This window comes from Ammodytes marinus (genome assembly GCF_949987685.1).
Source record: "Ammodytes marinus genome assembly, chromosome: 10".
NCBI classification, from domain to species: Eukaryota; Metazoa; Chordata; class Actinopteri; order Uranoscopiformes; family Ammodytidae; genus Ammodytes; species Ammodytes marinus.
Genome location: NC_137214.1, coordinates 7060075 through 7085001, shown reverse-complemented (window position 1 = coordinate 7085001; position 24927 = coordinate 7060075). Strand labels below are relative to the sequence as shown.

Sequence of the window (24927 nt, the reverse complement as noted above, 5' to 3'; positions counted from 1 at the left end):
GGCTAAAACAACTCGCCCCCGTATAAGTGGACCACCAGAACAATAATACCAAGAGTCGAGAGTCAGATTTCTGGGATGATCTGATCAAGCAGAGGTATGCGTACAGAAAACACTCGGCTAAAAGCAATATCAACACTGTGCACCCAAGACACAGAGCAAGCCAAAGATAGTTTGGCCCAAGTGCTATAGGCTTTGGGAAAAAAAAGAAATGATTCATTGCTTTTATGTGTGGCTTCTTTGACTGGGAAGGTTTTCAATTGCCAATTATGCTACGAAGAAGGGAATTAAAGGTGAAGTCAGCGATTCTGGAGAAAGCTCGTTTTGTCAAAATATTTTTGTCGAAATCATTTAATATCTCCTTACAAACCTCTACTTGTCTGTACTATGTGTGCGCTGAAAAAATAATTATGTGTTAATACACAGCCTACAGGCTCTGTAAACGGGCATGTTGCTATACGGTGTGCCCCTTTGTTGACATACGAGTTTACAGAGCCTAGGGTGTGTATTAACACTGGAATTTTCTTCAGCGGACAAACAGTACGGACAGGTAGCAGATTGTGAGGTGCTATTCACTGATTTTCGGCACAAAGTGATTTTGACAACAAGTGTTCTTAGAAATGACTGACTCAACCTTTAAATCAAATCGATCCAAAATTCATTCCAAAAGTATACCTTACCAATAAGGTTGCACCAAGATGTGTTTTCTAAATAAGAAAGTAAAGTGTAGTTATGTTGTGATTTGGAACCAGCATAATTCAAACCACAGCCGGAGCGGTAGAATGACCCAGGGTGAAATTGTTGAAGCTCCATGAATGCAGCTGCTGTGTAAATTATATGGCCTAAAAATGACAATGACTTCTGAATTGGCAGCAACAACCTATTCTCCCTCAATCATCACCCCCCCACCCTCCCCCTCAGATAATAACAACTACAACGGGGTGGCCGCTGCGATCAACTAGCTTGCATCGGTCTCTGGCTCAGAAGTGCCCTTTAATGTTGCACATTTGTTATTTTGTTGAAATAAATTTGGGGGTTAGGAGTGTTAATAAAAGCTATCAGACACAAGACAAATCTGAGCATTTCAGGGAATAAGTATGAAATATTACAATATAAAAAATAAAATAATATTAGCGATGTTTTGAGAAGTCAGAACACAAAAAAAAATTGTTGCGTTCAAAGTCAATCATTGCACAGGAGGGATAAAGAAACAAACGCTGATGGTTTTGGTTCAATGGGCTAAAAATCTGCATTATTGAGCCAGAATGCGGCCTCTTACCCCCACACCCCTAGCTCAATGTGTCACTCATCCACAAAGGTAGCCACATACTGTGAGTCTGTGTCATTGAAACATGTCCCACTCTGATATGATGCTAGTGGTTCTCTCTGCATGCTGGATCTAGTTCTGAAATGTTGTGCTTCTTCACTTTGCCCTCAGCATCAGCTGTTGGAAGATGGTGGCCCTTGATGTCTGCCCTAACAGGGCTGCACATACTGAATGCTAACAAGCACATCCAAAGGTCCTTCCTGCATTCTGGTGAATTGTATGCACCATTTTAATATCAAAAACTTCTGCTCATAATGAGCCCCATAAAATAAGCCCCCTAGGTGCACAAGTCAAATGTTTTTTTCGTCTGTAATGACTGAAAACTATGAGTTTCCATTCATTTCTGTTTTGGTATTCGCCAAAAAAAATAATTGGGTACCGTTTTTTTTTCTATTCCAAATGCAGAGTTACCTCTTTCATACTGTTGTACTTGTACCGTGGTACATTTTTTAAGTACTGTTATACACGGCCCAGCCAACAAAAAAAAAAGTCACACACTCAAATATCTTGTTTAGATTTGATTAGGGCACACATTCACCGTAACACATTTGGATAAGCTTTATTTGGCACATAAGGTTGCTGAACCTAGACCTGACCAACTGAACAACCCCAGATCATACAGTACACTGCCACACATGCGTGTACAATAGGCACTAGGTATGTTGGGAGCGTCACTTTATCCAACTCTCTTGATGCACCCATCACTCTGAAACAGGGTCAATCTGGTCTCATCAGACCACACAACCTTTTTCCATTGCTCCAGAGTCAAGTCTTCATGCTCCCTGGCAAATTGAAGCCTTTTATCATGATAAAACCGACTATCGGTCATGATAAGGCTACTCATCTGCATAGTCCATTTCCCTTCTGTTCTCTTCACATTGTGCGTGTGGAAATGCTCTTACTTTTACTATCCATCATAGATAGTAGAGTTCTACTGTCGATATTTTAAACTTTAATCCCACCAAATAATTGTATTTATTTAAAGTGATCTCCCATCATGATCATTAAAGATTTCTTTCTGACCATATTTCTTCCTCAAAGATGACGGTTCACCATCTATCCAGGTTTTAATAATGCGTTGAACAGTTCTTAACACAATTTTAGTATTTTCAACTTCTCCTGGGTAGTTTTCATTGTTTTGTGCAGGGCAGACCAATAATTTCACCCCTCTGAAACCGAGTTACATCTTTTCCAAAACCACAGCATATTGTCTTCTGACATGGTTGTTTAAGAAATAAGAAGCTATTCACTGCAGTGAGTTAGGGTTAAATAACTTGTTGCCAACTGAAACATATTAATCACTGCAGTTTTTTTGAGCGATGGAGGGCTCTTGCCTATTTGCTTAGTGAAATCCACTGTGGACTTTTGGTGACTGTGTGAGTTTTATCTTTGTTCCTCAGTAGAACAAAGCCTGCCAGGCAAAGAGGAGCGTGACTTAAGACTCAACTATCACCATTTGTCACACAAAATAAAAATCTAGCACCTCTGAGAGTGGATACTGTTCACAGTGCTGTTACCACGGCCAGTGATTCCCCTGACAGGGAGTGTGTGACGCCATTAGTCCTCATTCCTATCTGATAAAGCAGAGCCACTGTTTATCTCTTCCCCTGAATGAATGGGACCCACCCAGCACAGCACAGCACAGTACAGCTGATATTTATGAAAGGAGCCAGATCCCTCCACCCTCCAGTTAGGATTGGGATAGATAGCCATATGGTGACGGCCCCTCTCTCCCATCACTATTCCCTGTTCTTTATAAAAACAGCTGTTCACAAGCAATCAAGTGATGAACAACAACTCAAACATGCACATTCAGTCATAGGGGGAAATATGTCCAACTGTAAGCTCGGCCACACTCCCAGATAGCACAAAGGGCCCTGGTATAACACAGTGCTATGAAAGCAGTGTGCTTTAGATGAATAAAGTCGCTCAAAGTAGCCCAGAAATCCTTGAAACAAGTTACTGTATGTAGTGGCATTATCTCTTTTGCTCTATGCAAATAAAATGAAATGAATAGACCATGCAAGGCATTTCAAAACATGACCTAGAGAAATATTATGTAAAGTCACTTCAACTCAACACAGCACAATTTCTTCTGATTTGGCATCATCAAATTAACATGCATCTTGTATCAACACACCACAACAGCATGCCTCCCCCTAGTGCCTATCTGCGTGTAGACTTGGGAGAAAGTCCCGTTAAGTGGCAAACTTTCAACCGTGCATGAACAATTGGCGCGCTAAATATACAGTACAGTAGATCTCTGTTCCAAATAGATTGAGTGTGCACGGTGAATGTAAATAGTGCGGGTTTCCAATCGAACGTTTGAGGATGTGACGTTTTTGATTGAAAAAGTATGCACTCGTTTTAAAATCTCCATGTAATAGGCCTACTACTATTAAAACATAAATGTGTACACGGACATAACACATTTTGTTAAGTTCTAGTCTATACTGGATTCAGTGAAAGCCGCAAACTTAACATGAATAAAAAGTTTGAGCTTACAAGAATTAAAACTTAAAAAGAATAAATGAATTAGTCTGAAAGTCACAGCGAACAGGCAGCGCGCGCGACCTTTACAAACAAATAAAGTTGCGCGTCCCAAACTTTTCAGACTCACTGTGAAAGTGTAGCAGGCCACTCACTCACCTGAGGCGTATACTATTCCAATCCAAGTCCGACAGAAAAACCTAAAGTCTGTCTTCATCTCCAGATCTCCGGTCCAGAATTGCAGAAGTTTGAGGGAAGGTTTTATTTCCCCTTAAAATAGAAATGCGTTAGTTTTAAAGGCTCTTGGAGAGTGTAGAGCTGATTTGAATGAGTGTCCGTGGACGGGGGATAAATAAAAAAAATCACAGGTGAACCAATCGCTGCCTGTCTGTCTGTCTGTCTGTCTGTCTGCACTCTGCACGGACAAGTCCAGAAGCGTCCTGCTGATGGCTGGGAAGGGAGGGAGATAGAAAAAAGGGAAAAAACACGTCTTTTTCCCACTGTTTTGTCAAAAGGATGCACAAGGCACTGAATGAGATTTACAATGATTTCCCTTTCCTTTGCTCGTGACCGGAGCGCATGCACACCCACCAACCCACCCACTTCATAAAACAAGCTGAATTGGAGAGGGGTGTGTGTGTGTGTGTGTGTGTGTGTGTGTGTGTGTGTGTGTGTGTGTGTGTGTGTGTGTGTGTGTGTGTGTGTGTGTGTGTGTGTGTGTGTGTGTGTGTGTGTGTGTGTGTGTGTGTGCAGGGGGGTCGGGCCCCCCACAATCTATCCATGACACATTTCCTTCCTGCGAGATCCCATCCGTCTCATCCTCTGGGTGGTGGTGACCAAGATGTGGATTTGACAGTGACGTCTTATTGTTTAGGAGGAGATAGATCTTCCACTGTTAGGTTTCTAGATGGGCTACTCAAGACCCCACCAGAAAGATGATTGGCGACACATCATTGTTTTCATATGCTCCCAAATTACAGCCTTTCCCAGATAGCCTATAAAGAGGCAGGCTCTGTTGAAAACTTTAAATGGCACTGAAAACACATCTTTTTAACCCAGTATTTCCTCCCAGTAGTACCTTGTCAAATGTCCATGCTTGGAACTATGTCACACACGCTTTTTTTAAATGACTTTTTTTCTATTCTTTTTTTATGAACTGATGTATTATTGTATGGACCTTCTTTCTATTTAGTTGATCCTTAAAAATAAATGCCTTGCTTTCTTTGCCGCGCTATGCACTTATGTATTATTTCTATTCAATGTTAACTTATTCTTTTTACTATTGTCACATCTATCTTCATTGTAAGTCTTTTTTAATGTGACACTTTGTAATTGTATGATTGTAAAGCACTTTGAGCAGCACTTCTTGTATAAAAGGGGCTATACATATAAAGTGTATTATTATGATAATGGCATAATGAGACATTGCACTTATAACACTGCTGTGGCAGCTGTGGATTTCAATTTGTGGCTTGATTGCGAGACTGCTCGATTTAGATTTTCCTTTCACAGATTTAAACAGGCATTTAAACCCCCTGCTGACATCCTAATACTACAATCAGAAATGACTATAAACGACACCGCAGGAACAGAGCCCTGTCTCCGAAAAGTGAATTAATACCAATACAAGGTAGAGGTAGAGGCCTCAGAAGGAATATAACAAGAATATTACATGATATTCACTCCTGTTATTCTTGTCTAGTTTGCTTCTTTAACATGTCTTATTTCTTCTAGAGCACTTCATCTACTAAACCTTCCGTAATGCTTCTCAGCACTATTCTGAAGGTTATAACAGAAGGATTTGTTCATATGTTGTTCAAATGTCCGATGTATGATACATTTTCTTAAAACACGCTGAAAATGCATTTTGAAGACCTTTGTATTGTATTTTTGGATTTATAAAATGAAAAAAAGGTGGTATGATACAAAAATCTGTCCTGTTATGTTGTTTAAATAAACGTTTTTAACTCTCGCTTCATCCAACATCTAGATTTTGTATTTACAAAGAGAAGCCAATGTATACGCATAGTACGCGAGATATTTCAAACATTGGTGAAAAAGGTAACATAAACATTTAGCCCCTATTCACCTGCAGTGTCTGTTAACCATACTGTGGGTTAGAAGGTGATAACGAGTTATTGTATAGCATAATGAGACATATCACAACTATGGCTTATAGTGTATTGTGCTATAGGGATTTCCATGTATGGCTTTAGTGCAAGGCTGCTCAATATTGATTTTCATTTCACAGATTGTTCAAACCCTTCCTGACATCTAAATAGCTCAGCAGAGTTATCCTGCTACCATCAGAAATTACTATATTTGCCATTGCAGGAATACAGCCTTCTCTCCAACCAAGTGAACAAATACCACAGTAAGGTAGACTCATCCTTTGTATATACTGTATATATAAATGCCAGGAATATTACATCATATTTTCTCATTTTAGCTCAGCTGTCCTTAATCCGCATAACCATTGATCTTGAGTCTTATACAGACACCATAATAAAATGCCAGTGCAATGTTATCAGTTTGGGTCAAATGAACTGGCCATTCATTTCAAAGGTAAGACCCTGGTTATCTTTTTTTATGCTTGTGAACACAAATTCCTTGCAGACGCAGAAGTGCCACGGGGGAGTTAGCTCTCTATTAAGAGGCTGTGCTATGATTCATTTTAAAAGGGGTCAGAAGCGAGGAAGCCCCCGGACTAAACTAGTTCTTTGCAGTCTTTTTTCCAAGTCCTATTAACCTCCCACCCAACCCTGATGCCAACACATCCATCCTCTTCAGGGAGCCGCAAAGAGTGTGAAAAAGAGGAGCCCTTATCAGCCCAGGTTTATATTTTTAACAGGGAGGGGATTTGGGGAGGGGGGAAATTGAAAACCTGTGTACCGTATGCTGCACTCAAAAGATATCAAAGTCCAGTTCAAGAGGTGCACACTTGAGCGATCGAGCAACACAAAACACACAGATAGATTTAGAGTTCTTGAGGTGGCATCAGCAGCAGCAAGCTTGGAGATCCAAAACAAACCTCTTACTGAGACCCCACTGATGAATTCCAAGCAATTCCATTCAAGCCAGGTTATTCAATCATAGACAGCTCTGTTATTTTCCAGCACCTTGACAATACAACAACAATCAGTATGGTGGGCTGGTTTGTTCTCCACTTGGAAGTCCATTACAACCCTAATAACACAAGCTGACCAACCAAGACTCCTTTCTAACTGTGCAGAGTTGAAAATGAAATGTTGAGGATTCAAGTGGAAATACCAATGTTGAGAGTAAACGCGACAGGTTAAGACTGTGGTGAGGTTGGAAAGATATATTGACAGATGTGCAGTTACAGTATGAATGAGCTAAACGTTATTAAAATTGAAACGATCGGCTTAAGGAGGCAGACAATGGGCTACAGCCTCTTTTTCACCGTAATCAGACGTCCTTGGAGCTCGCCTGATAATGAATTGTTCTCTATGTGCAGCCTGCTGTGAGAATGGAGCGCAGGGACCGTCTACCAAGGGAAACACTGAAGAGAAAAAATATTCAACACCTTCAATTGTATACAGTGCAGTGCAGTTATTAGTGGAGCTAAAAGAGGACGTCTGCTTTCAGCCAAAATGAGGTTGCAGCAAAGATGCATCGTTTGTGCTTTTAATGATGTTTTGCTCATGCGTTGAGGGTTACTGGAGTTACCAATATGTCATTATCTTTCCAACTTAACCGCAGTCTTGAACTGTGGGGTTTAATCTCAACATTTATTTTCAACGTTATTTTTCCACTGTATTCCCTTCCTTTCAAAATACATTTGAAAAAACGTCTTGTTTTTTTCCTCTATCCTGTGCCCCTTATGCTCTTATGTACTGTTGAACATGGTGTCCACGGTGTATGAAAAAAAAAATAATAATTCTGTAAAATGTGATTTTGTTGTTTTCAATGATTTGGCATTTACAGAGAAACCGGACATCAGGAGTGTGTGTGGAATAACAGCCAGTCAAAGGACCGTTGAGTGTTATTTATGTGTGTGTGTGTGTGTGTGTGTGTGTGTGTGTGTGTGTGTGTGTGTGTGTGTGTGTGTCCAAGGTCCCCTTACGGTTATTTCACCTCCCTGGCCCTTAAAACACAATGTTGTGATTGAATGGATGTAATTAAAATGTTCTCCTGTGGTTTCGGCCCCAGCAGCCAAACCGCCACTTCAGAGGAAAAAATAAACACAGTCAATTGTGTTGATAGTCTAACAAAGCTACATCCCAGGGGAGTTCTACAAGCTCAATTTGAATATAAAACAGACAAAAAAACACTTCTAAAATAATAGCAAACTGCACACATAAGCGTTCAGACAGCAATGAGTGTCTGTGCTCCCTCCCTCCACAATAGCACGGCCGCCCCATGTCGTGACAGATAAAAACGTTTTTTTAGTTCATAATTCTGTTCATGAGAGACAAATGAGGATTGAAGGACGCGACCTTGAAGTGCTAGCAGCACTCCATCCGGCCCATCCTCAGGTCAGGAAACACATTACAGATCCACACAGTTACTATCATAGGAAGGATGTGGAGCGCAAACGTACTGTACAAACCCGCTCACTCTCTCGCTCAAGTTCGTGCCCATGGGCCGTTGTGCTGCACTGCACTCTACTTTGAAGTAGCTGTCATTGTTCAAGAGGGCTATTCATATTATTATTTTGATTGAGGTGGCTAAAATTTGTCGTAAGTACACTATCGGTCAGCAGGGTTTTTCAAACTTTATGACTAGATGGAGGCGGTGCTGCTGCGTACTTGCATGTTAAAAGTTTACGGATTAGCCATGAAGCTAATGCTTTAAGTGGAATATAGCTGGAGGGCATACATTCCTCTATGATGCGCCTGAAGTGAGAACATTAACATAATCATTCAATCATATAAACCTCTTTAACAGCTTTTTGGCCACTTGGGGGCAGCGGTAAACACAACATATAAATAGATATAAAAAAAATTCATGATGATACAGCTAATGGCTATTTACACATCCAAAAGATGTACATACGAATAAGCATCTTATTGGGAGTAGTGGTTCCGTGCCCCGGGAAAATGTTAACCCAATAAATCCACTCTCCTTTTACTTGTTTATCTGCTAAATGCTCCACTGAGTTCACATGCTAGTAGCCAACTGTATCCGGGACCATTCCCAGGGCTCAATGTTCACAGACATCTTGGGGGATACTATCTATGGGGAAAACTAGTCCATATTCAAAATAGAAAACATTTAAATTTAAATCCACTTACATGTTACACCTACATGCAGCACTTACATGTGTCACTTTGTTTGCCAGTTTGGTTCATTTGAAGCTATTTACATGCGTGATATTGCTGTTTTAAGTTTGTTCCGTCTGGTTGAATGCATTTTTTGGAAGTCACTTCGAATTAAAGCGTCAGCTAAATGAAATGTAATGTAATGCCAGGATGGAATTTTTTGTTGCTAACTTATAAGTCAGTGTTGTTTACTCTACAACTGAATTGTATCCACAAAACCAAGTATGCCTTTAATAAAACATCCCAATTGGTGCCTCACTGTTCATTTGGGAACATTGGGAGGACCCCCTGTGTCTGCTATTTGGGCCAGGTAGTGGAAGAGAGCCCTGAGAGCTAACCAAAGTCATAATGTGGTGCGACACAGTCAAGACAATTAGCTAAATAGCTGTGTAGAGCGGAAGGGAACTGCAGAGCCACGTGACAGGACAATATTCTGTGGCTTCGTCAAGTTACTCCTTTTACATAATGCTCACATAATGTTTGCCAACTGTTAATAAAATTAATATTTGAATGCCTCTCACGCAGCTATACCGACCACAATTTCATGAAATTACAACAAAAGTGTAACAATATATAGTTGTAGCTATATCCATTTTTAACCAATAGTCATCATCTCTCATTACCTCTTCATATTCAACATACAGAAGAGAGGAGTTGATTTAGATCTGTTGTCAGAGGTCAAAGGCTGTGACAAATGGGTAGGCCCCCACTAAGCGTGTTCCAAACAACACAGCCTCGGCACAGGAAAAGCATGGGTCCCCCCCTCTAACCCTGATGCAGTTCATTGTGCCATGTATTCCCAACACACACAGAGGAGGCAGCAGCAGCATCCTGCCTGCCGTAAGCATTGCCCCAGAGGCTGTCACTGTGTTTATACCTGACGGGAGGAAACAGGACATCAGTGCAATGTGTGTGTGTGTGTGTGTTTGTCAAGATAACGGAGAGAGAGCCTGTGTGTTCTCGCTGGTGTTAAGTGTCCGACATGGCAGACGTGTTCTTAGCTGTTAGCGGTTGTGTGTTCCGCTTTGATGATGGTTAATAACATCCTTGATTATTTCAAGTGAGGGTCGAGGCAGTGTGCAGTGTGTGAAAGCTTCACAATAGGGATCAAAGACACTGTTTACTTAAAAAAAGAAAAAGTGATTTGGTTTATTGTTTTTTTTTGCATCAGCAGTTTTTACAATAGTTTTGTTTGTCTAGTATTTTTTTTAATCAAGGAATGATTTATTGACATGCAATGAAAACATACAGTATATTGCATAGACTGAATCCTGCAAAAATCTTATCTTTACAAAAAATAACAATGATTTTGCATTAAGGCACATGGAATTTACATAAATGAATATAAACATAATAAAAAAATCAACAGCAGCTGCTAGAAGGCAGCTAAAGAACTCATAAGGTGCTTCAAAGTGACACTGGGTGTTAGGCTTAAATACATCTGAAAGAAAAATGAAAAACAGTTACATTTCAGACTAATTTATATCAGACATTAATTTAATCAAATATTACATCTAAAAAAAACAAATAGCCTAGCTCACCCATGAACATTGAACTCAACTGTGATAAAAAAAAAAAACTTTAAGAAAACTTTACAAAAATAATTTACAAGCGAGAAGTACAGTTTGACTTGATAAGAGATAATTATGCAGATTATCATTTGAAAAGCTCATCTATCTCCATCTGTTTAGGAGCTTTGATTGTATGTCCTGAAGTGTATGTGTAATCTTAGCTTCGTATTCATCCCAAAAGGGTTGAATATTTGCGTCTTCAATGTGTTTCCGCTGATTGCTCCTGACAAAATTTAAGAGCCTCATCAGAACGATTGCAGCATGAACTTAAAAAAGAAAAAAAAAATACAGGGTGAATACAGCGTTCCTTTTTAGAAAAATGTCAGGGCATTTGAGGTTCCTTAAAGTGAGAAATAGAAGCATCTGGTGATATTTGATCATTAAAGCCCTGGTGAACCCAAATCCATAAAATCCTTCTTAGTATGGAAGTTGGGGAGTTAGTTGCATGATAGTAAGCATCTGAAAAGAATGGTGGCCCTGTTTTCTGTAATGTATTTGTGTTTTGTGAATTGTTAAAGTGTTTTGTGATACGTCTGTATGTGTTGAGAAATGCCGTGCCTTCAGGGTCACCGTAGAAAAGAGTTAAGCTTATTTATCAATCCAGATTAAAAGGATACTGTCGTTTAAGTTTGAGAAACTTTACAGAAATTCGGTTTGGATGAAGTTGGGATTTGTTTCTTATTACACGATAGGTGCTTTGAACCAATCACAGCAGTTCTCTGCTGTAACTTACTATAAAAACAATGACTTTTGGCATGGAGACCGTACCACACCCACACAGTCCTTTCAATCAATAGCCTATAGAAAGTAAAAAAAAAATGTTTTTTTTTACCAAGTTTAAGTAAAATAAATAAACATTTATGTTCAATCAGATTTTATTTAAGAGCTTTTTGAGACACTCACTTTGAAATTTCAAATAACATTGATTTGTACTTCTTTAGAGAAGGTTTTCCAAGGCTTGAAGGCAGGGGAAAGAAGTAAACAGTCTGCACATTTTAAATTCATGAGGCTAATGAATGGCAGTGCTTTCTTTTTAATGGCTGTGTGCTTCGAGCCGTCGGTCAATAAAGTGGACGGACAGCTCGTGACATACTTGGAAAGCTTTTTTTGTATCGATTGACACCGCACGTTACCCAGACAGAGCAACGGGAGGGTAGCAGAGCAGCTTGATGGGCTGAGGTTTCTGACTGCCGTCGCTAATGCATGGGCTGAAGAAGGGGAAGGCCTTGCCCCTGGGCCCTTTGGTGAAGAAGTAGATCAGGCTCATGTTGTCTGCGTCGTAGAAGGATACTCTCCTCTCCTCACAGTCCATGAAGACCCCCACCCTCTGAGGGCAGGAGGCCAGCTGCAGCCTGGTCCAGGGCTGGGTGCCGGCCCAGTACTCACTACCGTTACGAACCCGCAGCGTCCAGTAACCGCTCTGGGGGCTCAGCTTGATGCGAGCGTGCCTGTCGATGGCCTCGGAGGCCACGCCCAGGTCCCACTTGGGTTTGGAGCCCACCTCCACCTCCCAGTAGTGTCGGCCTGAGGTGAAGCCCTGCACAGCCAGCACGTTGACACACTGCAGGAAGCGCTTGTTGTTCTGGTCCACGTGTGGGATAATGGCGTCACACTCCACAGCCACACTCTTGTCCCTGGACACGAGGATGCTGGGGTGAGCCGTGTCCACGTCAAACGTTAACCGGGAAGGACCTTTAGGGCCGAGACAGTTTATCAAATGAAAACAGGGATAATGTTGAATGACTCAACAGAGTGTGTCATGTTAAATTGAAAAAAAAAAATCCTATTAGTGGAACAATGGTGTCATTAGGTTCCCAGTATCATCACATAATATGACAGTAGTTTTTTTTCATTATTACTGTCATACAGGCAGCAGAATCTTTTTGTGTGTCTACTGAAGCACATCAGGGGGGACATTACCTGGCTTCAAAGACTTGAACATCTTTCTCCATGTGATGTACTGTATTGGGGCCATGTACTTGTTGCTGAAGGCGTTTATATCAAACTCTGCAGCAATATCCACCTGCGCACATGCTCTGTTGAAAATGTATAAAATACATTTAGATTACATTAATTAGACACGTGCCAAAGGTATTTAGACACAAAAATGATTCAATATTTATACCTCACATAATACAGGATGATATACGCAGAAATAGCCAACATACATAACATATATAGCAAATATGTACAAGAAATAACAAAAAAAAAATTCATATAATTATATTGTATATTATATAATATTGTTATATTGTATTAATTATGGGGTAGCAGGGGATCAAGGAGAGGGTAGGGTGCCCCCTTTTCTTTTTTCTCTGTGTGTGTGTTATGTGTAATGTGTACAGGGGTTGTCAGGGTTTTGGGGTGGGTGTGGAGTGCATGGGGGCTAAGCGTTGGGAGAGGGTGAGCTACAGAAATGATCATCTGCCACTTTGTTTTATGCTATCTATATAATTGTTTTGCAATTTTCAAAATAATAGAAAAAAAATAAAGTTGATAAAAATGTAATTTATTCGCAGCACAAATGGTGGCAGAAGTCAAATAAGAATATCACAGAGTACAACAAAGGCCAAAAGCAAACAATCAGTTTTCACACTGAAATGCACACTTACCTCAGCTGTGGGAGCTGGAGAGAAGGAAATGACAGAAAAAAAACAATCACATTAACAACCGTTCACTTTAAAGAGATGCACAATTCCTGCTAGAAGACACTCAAGACAAATTTCAAGATGCCATTTCACACCAACTTTAGAGGCATTTAAACTCTAAACCCCCCTTTTTTTTAAATATAATTTTTTTTGGCATTTTCAAGCTTTATTAGACAGTGCAGATTTGAAATGGGGAGACAGAGAGAGACAGGGGGGATGACCTGCAGTAAAGGTCCACTGGTCCGATTTGAACCTGCGACCACTACAACGAAGGCCGGAAGCCAATATGGTACGCGTTCTATCCACTACGCCACCGGAGCGCCCCCAGACAAACTTTGAAACTTTTTTTTTTGTCCAAGGTAAGAAGATCTCACCTCGGTCAGCACCATGTTGTCTGTGTCAGCGCTGACTTGCTGTAACACTCTCATATTATCCTCGAGCTCCCTGGCTGTCTGCTGCATGGCCTCCAGGTGGCGCTCTACCCTCTGAACCTCCTCCTCCTGTTCTCTCCTCAGCTGCTCCAGCAGCAGAGCCTCCTCTTCAGACAGGATCTGATGCAGAGATCTGAACTCTCCTTTCACACGAGCCTGCAGGTCTGCTCCCACTCTCTGTAACATGGGGGGAGAAAAAATAACGTCAACGGTAAAAGGAGATAGGGCCAGTTTTACAGACATGTATTAAAGAGCACCTATTATGCTTTTTCAACTTGTATGACCAATAAACGTTGTTATGACGATTTATAGTGATGTTTTACTCAAGTGTCAAATGATGACTTACATGCATTTAGACGTATTCCCTGTTTACAGTCTGGGGTGGCTGTGTAGAGCGCAAAACACTAGGAACGCCGGTCGCGATTCACTTGTTCAAATTTCCGGGATTTATCTACGTAGATCAATCCGGATTTTTCCATGTATGGTAATGCTGCAACGTGCTCAGGCACGCTCCTGCCATGCCCCCACCTGCCTGCTCAAATCTGCCTGCGCGCCGCTGAAAGTCTTCCGGAAGGTAACCAATCACAACAGAGTGGGGTTGGCAGGAGGGGGGCGGAGAAGGACGAAGCAGTGTTGACAAAGACTGCTGAATGCACCCAGATGAGAGGAAAAGTTTCCCGAAAATCTACATCGTTTTTTGTGCTGTGATTCGTGTCAGGTTGCTCTATAGGAGTCATTAATGAGAAATTAAGACCAGAAAAGTAGTATAATTGGAGATCTTTAAGCCTAGTCCTGGACTAAATGGAATTTTGAATGGAGATTGTCCATTGAAAGTAAAATTTAGTCCAGAACTAGGCTTAATCCATGTCTGTGAAACCGGCCCTTAAAGTTTTACTAGGTTAGGATTTTTCTTCCAAATAATGTTCCTTTAAGTTTTACTATCCATCAAAGAATGAGGTAAAACAATGGTGATTGAGCACAGACCTGCTGATGAAAAAAGCTCTTGTGTTTAGAGCTTTACATAGTTTTTATTTCAAGCATTTTTTTAATTTCGCTTTGATAATACACGGTCCTTTAGGTCGCAAATGTGTCCAGATACTACAGTCCCGGACAAAAGTCTTGTCGCTTATCCATTTTGTACAAACAACAGCTTATAACCTGACTTTGAATTAATCCATGTTTAATAAACTAAAATAAATTTGCTTCACTGAAGAAATATTGATCATTTAATGAACACAGAAAGGTCAGACGTTTTCAGGACAAAAGTCTTGTCGCCTACAGAGAGTAATGTGAAAATTTAACAAATAATTTACTTCAAATACAGCGGTTTGACAATGATTCATACAATTTATTGATGAAATCATCAGGAATAGCAAAGAAAGCAGTCTTACATGCCTCCCAGAGTTCATCAAGATTCTTTGGTTTGGTCTTCCATGCTTCCTCTTTCATTCTACCCCAGACATGCTCAATGATGTTCATGTCTGGTGACTGGGCTGGCCAGTCCTGGAGCACCTTGATCTCCTTCGCCTTGAGGAACTTTGATGTAGAGATGAAAGTATGCGATGGAGCACCACCCTGCTGCAAAATTTGACCCCTTTTATGGTTGGGATTGGGAATGTAAGAGGTAGCTAATTCTTCTTGAAATGTTAGGATATTGATATTGCCTTCCACCATGCAAATCTCTTGCACACCCCCATACTGGATGTAACCCCAGACCAAGATTTTTCCGCCACCAAACTTAACTGTTTTCTGGGTGAGTCTCGGATCCATGCAGGCTCCAGTTGGTCGCCTGCAATATTTGCGGCGGCTGTGATGGAATTCAACCGAAGATTCATCTGAGAAATCCACCTTCTACCACTTTTCCAGCGTCCATCCCTTTAGCAGGCTGTGGGCCATAGAAAATGCCACACGTTTTTTTAATTGCCTTTTGTTTAGTGCTGGTTTCTGGGCATTGATTCGACCAGGAAGGTGGATTTCTCAGATGAATCTTTGGTTGAATTACATCACATGGTTGCGCCATCGCATACTTCCATCTCTACATCAAAGTTCCTCAAAGCGAAGAAGATCAAGGTGCTCCAGGCCTGGCCAGCCCAGTCACCAGACATGAACATCATTGAGCATGTCTGGGATAGAATGAAAGAGGAAGCATGGAAGACCAAACCAAAGAATCTTGATGAACTCTGGGAGGCATGTAAGACTGCTTTCTTTGCTATTCCTGATGACTTCATTAATAAATTATATGAATCATTGTCAAACCGCATGGATGCAGTCCTTCAAGCTCATTGAAGTCATACAATATATTAAATATGGATCTCACAGCACCACTACTTAATTCACTGATGTTATGCAACGTATTTAAAGTAATTATTTGTTACATTTTCACATTACTCTCTGTAGGCGACAAGACTTTTGTCCTGCCAACGTCTGACCTTTCTGTGTTCATTAAATGATCAATATTTCTTCAGTGAAGCAAATTGATTTTAGTTTATTAAACATAATTTGTGAGGGTTTTAGCTTTCATATGAGCCATTTCTAAAACCAATGGATTAATTAAATGTCAGGTTATAAGCTGTTGTTTCTACAAAATGGATAAGCGACTAGACTTTTGTCCAGGACTGTACAGACAGCGGGGAAGGATATTATGTTTGGTTATCATCACATCACAGCACAGCACACAGAGCTGAACTCAATCTCTTATCTTCCAGTCTCAAACACATTAGATGCATTTCTATGTAGGTTATGCCTTTTGCAGGGTCAACTAAGCAACAAGCAAAATAAGAAAGCTCTCGGTTTAAACGTCTTTCTGCTGAAGGGAAGTATGGCAGAACCGCTTCCTTTAAGAAGCTGACTGTGTAATAGATTTTTTAAAAACGAGCGCAAACACCATTATGCTTTTTTACATATCAAAAGCACAAACTGTCACTTACCGCATCTGCAAACACCACTAAAATATGCACAGCGGCATATTGCAAACAGCCATTAAGGGGTAGGGGAGTCGGGACATGTGCATTCTTATCTGTTAAGTGCTGCCATGATCCCTGGAGTATGTCCACGGGAGCGCTGCATGTACCTTTATGGTTTCCATCTTGTCTTTGTCTCGGCGTATGCTGTTGACCGCGTCCTCCTTCCTCAGGCGGTGGCTCTCCAGCGTCTCTCTCAGCTGTTTCTGCAAGTCAAAATTGATCGTCAAAATGATTTCTATAGCACATTTAAAAACAACATCAGTTGACCAAAGTGCTGTACACGATACAATACAAAATAACATATAAGAATGATACATGAAAAAAAAAGTTAGGAGTGTCAAAGTCTCAACTTGTGTTAAAGGCCAATGCAACAAAAGTGAGTCTTCAGCAACGTATTATACTGTTCAACTTTACAGGGATCCAGGTTCTATTCATTCACACGCAGTCGTACTGGTGGTGGTAAACTACGGTAGTAGCCACAGCTATTCTGATACATTCATACATGCAAGAGAAACACAAGAATTGAAAATGACATTCATCTCAGACCCACGGTGAAGTAGGAAGAAAAACTTAAAATAAAGTAGAAAAAGATTAACAATATTTACAGTGAATAAAATGACATGTGTGTGTGGGCAGGAACAATAACAGAGAGAGAAAGAGAGATAGAGAGAGAGAGAGAGAGAGAGAGAGAGAGAGAGAGAGAGAGAATCAAAGAACACATCAACAATTTTAAAAAGGTGCCTTAAAAAAAAATCGACCCGTTGAGTCAACCCCATGGTATGTTTCCGAGGTTGTACTTTGTGTTCTTGTTGTATAAAGCTCATACTTAATGTATTACAGTGTATCTGGATTGCTTACACACTGGGATCCACCTGATTTTCATCATCCCCCCTTTTCAACACGTCAATAAAAAGATGACACCACGTCTTGCGCTGCTTTTTCACAAGCCGGGAGATCAAAGAGGCGCGTCAGAAGAGTTGTTTTATCTGGATTTACAACAGACGGTTTCCCTTGCATGGTTTTAGATTGATTTGATCTATACAGAACAAACAGCTGTGCTATAAGGAATGTTCTCCTAATTTGAAATCCTGCACACTGAAATAAAATGTCAAGAACAGGACATTTAAAAAGAAAGTGTCTTCAATGCGGGTGCAGAGTGCTGTATGGCTTCTTGTTGTCTTATGTAAATCACTATCTTCAGAAATGAAAGAATCAAGAGGAGGACTGTATTTTGCTGTCCTTTGTGTAATAATTGAATCAAGTATTATATATTGATTTGGCAACATGTTCATTCTATGTTCGACAAGAAATATGTGATCTTGTTTAATGTGTTGAATGTTTTTTGGGAATGTGAAAGCATTTCTGCAAACACTAGGTGTCATTTTGGCCACGGACTTTAACTTCAGCCCTCCTGTGTGTCGACTGCTTTGAAAAAAAGTGAATTCTGAATGGACAAAAGCCTTCAATCAACTGAGACAAAACTTTAAAAAATGTTTCAAATATTTAAATATTAAAGGAATACTTCACCCATATGGATCCGGCATTCTATCATTATAAAATCGCTATTATAATATAATGAATGGGGTTTTTCTTCCCTCAGTCTTTCCTCAGTCTTCCCTTGGCCCAGCTGTCCTGTTATTCCTAACCCATACTTTTTCCCATGAGTGATGTCAAACATGGTCAAATGTAGGGTTAGACAATGAGACCATATAACACTCTTTCTGCATTTTCTCAGGCTAGGATGAACCGATTTCTAAAATGTTTGAACATTTATACTACATAGGATCTCAGAGTTTCAATACACCTTCATATTCCCACCGGTGAAGTAGGTCTTTAAGAATATAACACTTTTCTACTCTAGTGCGACAACAGCACAAAATGCAGCCTTTCTTGAAGCCATCGTGAGGGCGTCAGGCAACCAAGTAGAGACTACGGGAAGTGACCTGGCAAACAAATAGTCCCCACACATGAACCCATTCCATTATTGTTTTTACCTAGTGATTAAACAAACAAGATATATATATATATATATATATTTTTTTTTTTAAATCAGTGGGCTTCAGAGCAGCTACTGTAAGTGCATTTCGTTTACCTTGGGGGGGGGGGGGGGGGGGTAGAGACAGGCAAACAGTTTCCCTTTGTTTCAAGACTTTCAGCTCTTAATAAGTTAACCTTACATGCTGCTGCTGCTGGCTTTAGCCCTATGTTTACTAGAGAAAGTGGTATGGATCCTCTTATCTAACTCTCCCAGAGACATTGAATCAACCTAGTTCCCAATATGTTGAGCTATTCCTTCAACAACAACCACAAAGATGTAAAAAAAAAATACAATAAAAAAGTAATTAAAACACACACACACACACACACACAGAAATACAAATACAATATAACAAGAGTGTCAAAGGTAGGATTTATTATAGGAATATTGGATTGAAATGGCGTCTAGATGAGCAGGTGGCTTTATTATTCTGGCACAGTGCATTGTTTCCCCGGGCTGCGGTTGTATATCAGTCATATTATCTTGTCATAGAAAGTAATATAACAAGGGAGTGGAGAGAGCGAACTTTGCCCCCGAGCGAATGGAGCGAGATGTGTCCAGAGTGGAACTGCGGTGGGATAAACACAGATGTGGACTGAAGCATTGAATACACTCCTATTCAACTTGTGTAACTCAAAGGTTTATACAACCAACGCTTGTTTTTTTTTTAATCGATCGGTTTACTTTGGAGCATAAGGTGATTCGGATAAGATTCCCAAACACTTAATATTACTCTCCGGATGAAAGGCATGGAAGGCAGCCAAGCAGGGTGAAGGTTACACATGCCACGGAGTACGGCCCAACCTATATCGTTTATTTGGGGCAGATGCCAATTCAAATATTACAGAGTAATAAATTCCAATAAACGATTCCATTTTAAATGTTATAAAGTGTACTGGATATATACAAATAAATACCTTTTTTTATATAGTTCAAACACTTGTGACACAGATATGAATTAAAGGAAGAACATTTTACTGTTTTAGAATACTTTTACTGTCAGAAATTGGGGCCGGAACTTCTTTTTTATTGTGACTAGTGTAGTGCCCGTAGGAAGCAGGGATACCTTATGCATGCTTAAATGTAACCTGTCTATGAAAGTGGGACACAGAAACAGATGTAGCCTACACATAGACAGTGTCACACAGTCATTGAAATGGCTGTCGCATCGCTCGTTTGGAAATAACTGTCAAATAACGGTAACGTGTCAATAGCAGTCAGCTGTGACACACACAGGCAAACAGTCACACAAGTGTGTGTGTGTGTTTGTGTGTGTGACAGGCTTACTAAAATCAGCATGACTGTCGCGGTAGTCTCGTTTTCACGGTAATGTTTAACTATACATTAACTGTATTACAGTGAAAATAGCATAAAGTGTGATCTTTAACACTAAAGCGGACAAGTTTGAGGTGTTGGTGATGCATTTGGCAATGTTTAAGAACGTTTTGTTTGGCGAGTGTTACCGGCAGTCACTGTTGAGAAAGCTCTGGGATTACTTCATGCCCGTCCTCACTGCGGCCCTCAGTATGCGCACATATGCACACACCAGCATGATATACACATATTTAGTCCAAAACGCTTCAAAATCAAGGATGCGCACCCTTGTGCCGTGCGTAAGCCATATCCAGAAGTTCAGGCCGATCTGACTAACAGTCAGAGAGATATGCAAGCCACAGACAGACAGACAGACTTTTCTTGCTTTATAGATAGATAGATAGATAGATAGATAGATAGATAGATAGATAGATAGATAGATAGATAGATAGATAGATAGATAGATAGATAGATAGATAGATAGATAGATAGATAGATAGATAGATAGTTCGAAGATGGATGGATGGATGGATGGATGGATGGATGGATGGATGGATGGATGGATGGATGGATGGATGGATGGATGGATGGATGGATGGATGGATGGATGGATGGATGGATGGATGGATGGATGGATGGATGGATGGATGGATGGATGGATGGATGGATGGATGGATGGATGGATGGATGGATGGATGGATGGATGGATGGATGGATGGATGGATGGATGGATAGATAGATAGATAGATAGATAGATAGATAGATAGATAGATAGATAGATAGATAGATAGATAGATAGATAGATAGATAGATAGATAGATAGATAGATAGATAGATATGCTTTGGCTTTAAAAAATAAAACTGTTACAAATATGTCTAAAGTTACGTGGGGCATTTTTTTCAGACAATAAAGAAATACTTCAACATTTTTAAATTTGAGCTTGTTGCCTCACACTCAGGCCAGAGAAAAGGCATATTTTTGATGAAGAAATGGGCAAAGGGCCAGGTTAGCTTAGCTCAAACACTGGTAGTCAAGGGGAGCATTAGCTCCTGCTGACAGTCACAAGAACAACTTTACAACAACACTAAACGCTGTTGCACTCTATATTTAAAACGTCATGTCATTTTAGAATCAAATACCTACTGGGAGGAAACCAGGATCTGTCCCAACCGAAGTCAGTTTGAAGTGTGAGACGAGAAGATATTACATCTGTCAAATATCCTTCAAACTTCAAAATAACTTCAACGCAGTTTCCATCTATACGGTGGCCCCCCTTTTGTTCACATACTCGTTTACAAAGCCTAGGCTGTGTATTAACACTGGATCTTTTTCTTCAGTGCACACAAAGTACAGACAGGTAGCAAAACTTGAGGAGATAACTCACTGTTTTTTACAACAAAAAAAATATTTTGACAACAAGCGTTCTCCAGAATAGCTGACTCCACCTTTAAATCAATCAGGCTCTAAACTGTGATGGGCCTGAACTCACCTCTAGGTTCTGGATGTAGGTGTCGGAGGTGGTGACCCTGACCTTCTCCACCATGGCGGCCACCAGGTAGTTGGTCTGGAACTGTTTGGTGCTGAACTCCTTGCGGCACTGTGGGCAGGTGACGGGGCTCTGCGTCCCCCGCCAGTACCTGGAGATGCACGCCCTGCAGAAGTGATGCATGCACGCCAGCATGACCGGCTCCCGGAACAGGTCGCAGCATATGGCACACGTCAGGTCCTCCCTCAGGCTCACCTTGGCAGGTGGAGCTGAAGCAGTAGCCATGGTGGTGAGTGATGGATGGGTTGTTTTAGCCCCGAAGAAGTAGGTCCACACTGGGGAAGTGAAAGCAAAAGCAAGGAGGGAGAAAGAGAGAGAGAGATTGAGATTTTTTCTGAAAACACTTCACATGTCAGCAGAAATGAAATAAACAAAAAGTTCCCATTCTAATGCAGCTTCGACTTTCTGTTGTCCAAATAAACTATTTTTAGACATGTTCTTGTGTCCCCTCCCCTCTAAAGTACAACACAAGTAACAAATGAGTGCACATTACTCAAAACACTTTTTTTAATCGATAGCCGGTTCAAGTGTAACTGTACATATAGCTTGACCAGTAGCAGAGGTCAGGTGACACAACACGCGACTATATAATAAGCTAGCTTGTGATTTGTATTGTCAAAGCTCGCTCAGCTGTTTTTGTTTGGATTCACACCGCCTGCCAAGCCTGCTAGCGTTTGTTTAGCAACGTTTAGCAGCATGTTTAAGCAACAAAAAACTAAGCTAATTCAAAAACGTTGACGTGTTGAGTATAATGGAGTTTTCGTTAAGACTTTGGTGAACTTACGTTGTGTGTTGTGGGGAGAGAAGTGCGTCCAATTACTTCAAAGTCCCTCCATCCGCTCTGTGCACTGTCCTCGGCTGCTGTGTTTTGGGAACAAGAAGTACGCTAATACTGCGCATGCGCCGAGTACGGACGAGCCTCTAATTGGCCCACATGAGCCACATAACACAGGCAGGAGGTGTAGTGAGTGAATGCAGTCAGCCAACTCTGCTTTTCTCCGCTCCGCTCATTTTTGCTTTCATTTTGCCAAGGCGCTCCTCTGTGAACGAAAGCACTATCGCAAATTTGCAGAAGCCCTCACTTCTCTCATTGTGTATTGCCACACACAAGTCAGGAGGTTAACAATTCCACACAAAAAAAGACTCCCCAAGGAAAGCTTTGGGCCTGTCATGTTCTGATAATTTTCTAATTTTATTTATAAGTAGCCTAGTGAATTGTATCCCTATAATGGTGTATATAGTCTAACTGTTTTAAAGCACACTCGTATGGCTCTAATCACCCCATTATAATGTGATTTAAATGACAGCTGCTGCATTCAGGGCCGACGGACTGGGGGGAAAAGTGATACAGTCGTGGGGGGGCCCAAGGCAGAGGGGGGCCCATAAAAAAATAAAATATTTTTTAATTTTTTTAACAAGCTAAATGTGGGGCCCCGATCTTCGAAGGCCCTGAACAATGCCATTCCAAAAAAAGAAATAATTGACTGGCTCGTGATAGGCCCCTGACCCTTGCAAGGAGATCAGGGGCCTGCGCATGACTAAGGCATGTATGCGGGAGAGTAAGCAGGAGCAAGCCGAAATTGAATTTAACTGGTGGCGAAAATAAACGCAGCGATGTTTCTATGGGGATATTTAGCTGTACAGAAATAAGTGCTGGCAAAGCTAGGACAGTTTAAGACTCCACATCACTGTGGCAACACAACCTATCTATCAGCTCAGACAGCGCAAAGAAAAGTCTGATGAATACATGAGAGTGATGGCCCCTGCAAGTTTCAGTAAGTTTAAAGAAGTGCCACACTGTTACTGTCTTTGAAATGCATTTAGACATTTCAAGGGGAAAACACATTGTATTTATTATGTCAACTATTGAGTTATTTATTTGTAGAACAGCATGCTAGTGTAGGCCAACAAGATTTATTTTCTGAATTTTCAATGCTGCTTTATTTTTATGTTTTTATGTTTTTATTTTTATGCAAGTAGGCTAATAATAACCATTAATGAATTATAGGCTTATTATATGTCACAATAATCACAGCCCCCCATCCATAAAGGAACTTTAAAAAGTTGAATTTGCACTTGATGTGCCTACACAAGTGTATGGTCTATTATTTGTATTTAGTGTGTCTGCATAGTATTGCACCAAAACATTAGAAGTTTTCTTTAATTGTGTTTTGTACTGTCTGTAAAATTATACCTGCACATAGCAAACAAAATTGCACAACTGTATTCAAATAAACAGTTGTTTATTTCTATAGTGCGCATTGGCATCTTTGAGCATAATACCCCCAACATGTTCACGCCTCCTGTGACCCTGGCCAGTGACCACCTTGACTAAGACATATTATGGGGGAAACACCAGTAAAAGTAATGATTTGGTCATTCATCAGATGAAATATTGTGGAGTTGTCTGGCTCAGAGAGCCATGTGTAATATAAGATCGCTTTTCAGGGGGCCCATCAGGACTTTTTGTATAGGGGCCCAGAATTTGGTGCTACGCCCCTGGCTGCATTTCATGTTGGAGTTGCACTTCCATACAAGTTGTTGGACCGATCTGAAGAAAGAGAACAGGCCATGTTAAGCTATCATAAATTGCATCCTACATTTGCATCACATTTGCATCCCATAATGCAATTCCAACATCGCAGTCTTTTCAAATACCACACGCCCAGTTTGTTGCACAGGCTTCTTTGTCGAGGGTCATTTCTTCAGACTGTCCCCTTGGAGCCACAGTGGACATAGCCTACCTATGTTCTCTCTCATCACTGGGTACCAGTGGCTGCCAGCATCCTCTTTAACACACCATCTTCTTGCATAGGCTACTGTAAACGGATGAACAAGACATGGTTACACCTTTGTAGTTTGACTTTTTTGAAGCTTAGCTACTTACATGATTCTTGCTGTTCATGGTTGAATGCACTTGTTGGAAGCATCAGCTAAATGAAATGTAATGCAACATCATAGGCCTACAGCTGTTTTTTATAACCTGCTGAGACCAACTTGATCTCGCACAAGCTTCACATTTGACTCTTAACTCTGTCAATGATAGTGGAACACAGATTCTTTCTTCATGTAGTCGTCAATCTAGCGCTTGTGAGACAAGTCATATCTCACAAGCTTATTTGATACATTTTCATGGTGAGGCTAGATTGAAGACAAGATGAACCAATCAGGGGCTGCCTTCTACTTACGGACAGGGCTGGGCTCCTCCCCATGGATATTGTGGAAAGTCCAGACTGACCCTGCATTCCAAATTGCATATTCTTTCTGTTTTCTATTCTACATACTACATCCGACCATAAAAATAATCTAATTAGGA

At 40.7% G+C, this 24927-nt stretch overlaps 2 protein-coding genes across 2 annotated transcripts in view; both read right to left on the bottom strand.

The window, feature by feature from the left end:
* flt4 (fms related receptor tyrosine kinase 4) overlaps positions 1-4263 on the bottom strand; it is a 63143-nt gene extending 58880 nt beyond the window's left edge. The window contains exon 1 of the mRNA XM_080035049.1: positions 3974-4263. Coding sequence (XP_079891175.1) covers positions 3974-4031 — 58 coding nt within the window. The 5' untranslated portion in view covers positions 4032-4263. The remainder of the gene's footprint in view (positions 1-3973) is intronic.
* Positions 4264-11664: 7401 nt separating this feature from the next.
* trim105 (tripartite motif containing 105) lies at positions 11665-22481 on the bottom strand. The gene is made up of 7 exons (XM_080035050.1): positions 22396-22481; positions 21555-21886; positions 16820-16915; positions 13693-13926; positions 13283-13296; positions 12591-12706; positions 11665-12362 (listed from the first exon to the last, which is right to left on the bottom strand). Exons 2-7 carry the CDS (start codon positions 21834-21836, stop codon positions 11800-11802), a joined length of 1305 nt encoding a protein of 434 aa, XP_079891176.1. The 5' UTR covers positions 21837-21886; positions 22396-22481; the 3' UTR covers positions 11665-11799.
* Between the last annotated feature and the right edge of the window lie 2446 nt (positions 22482-24927).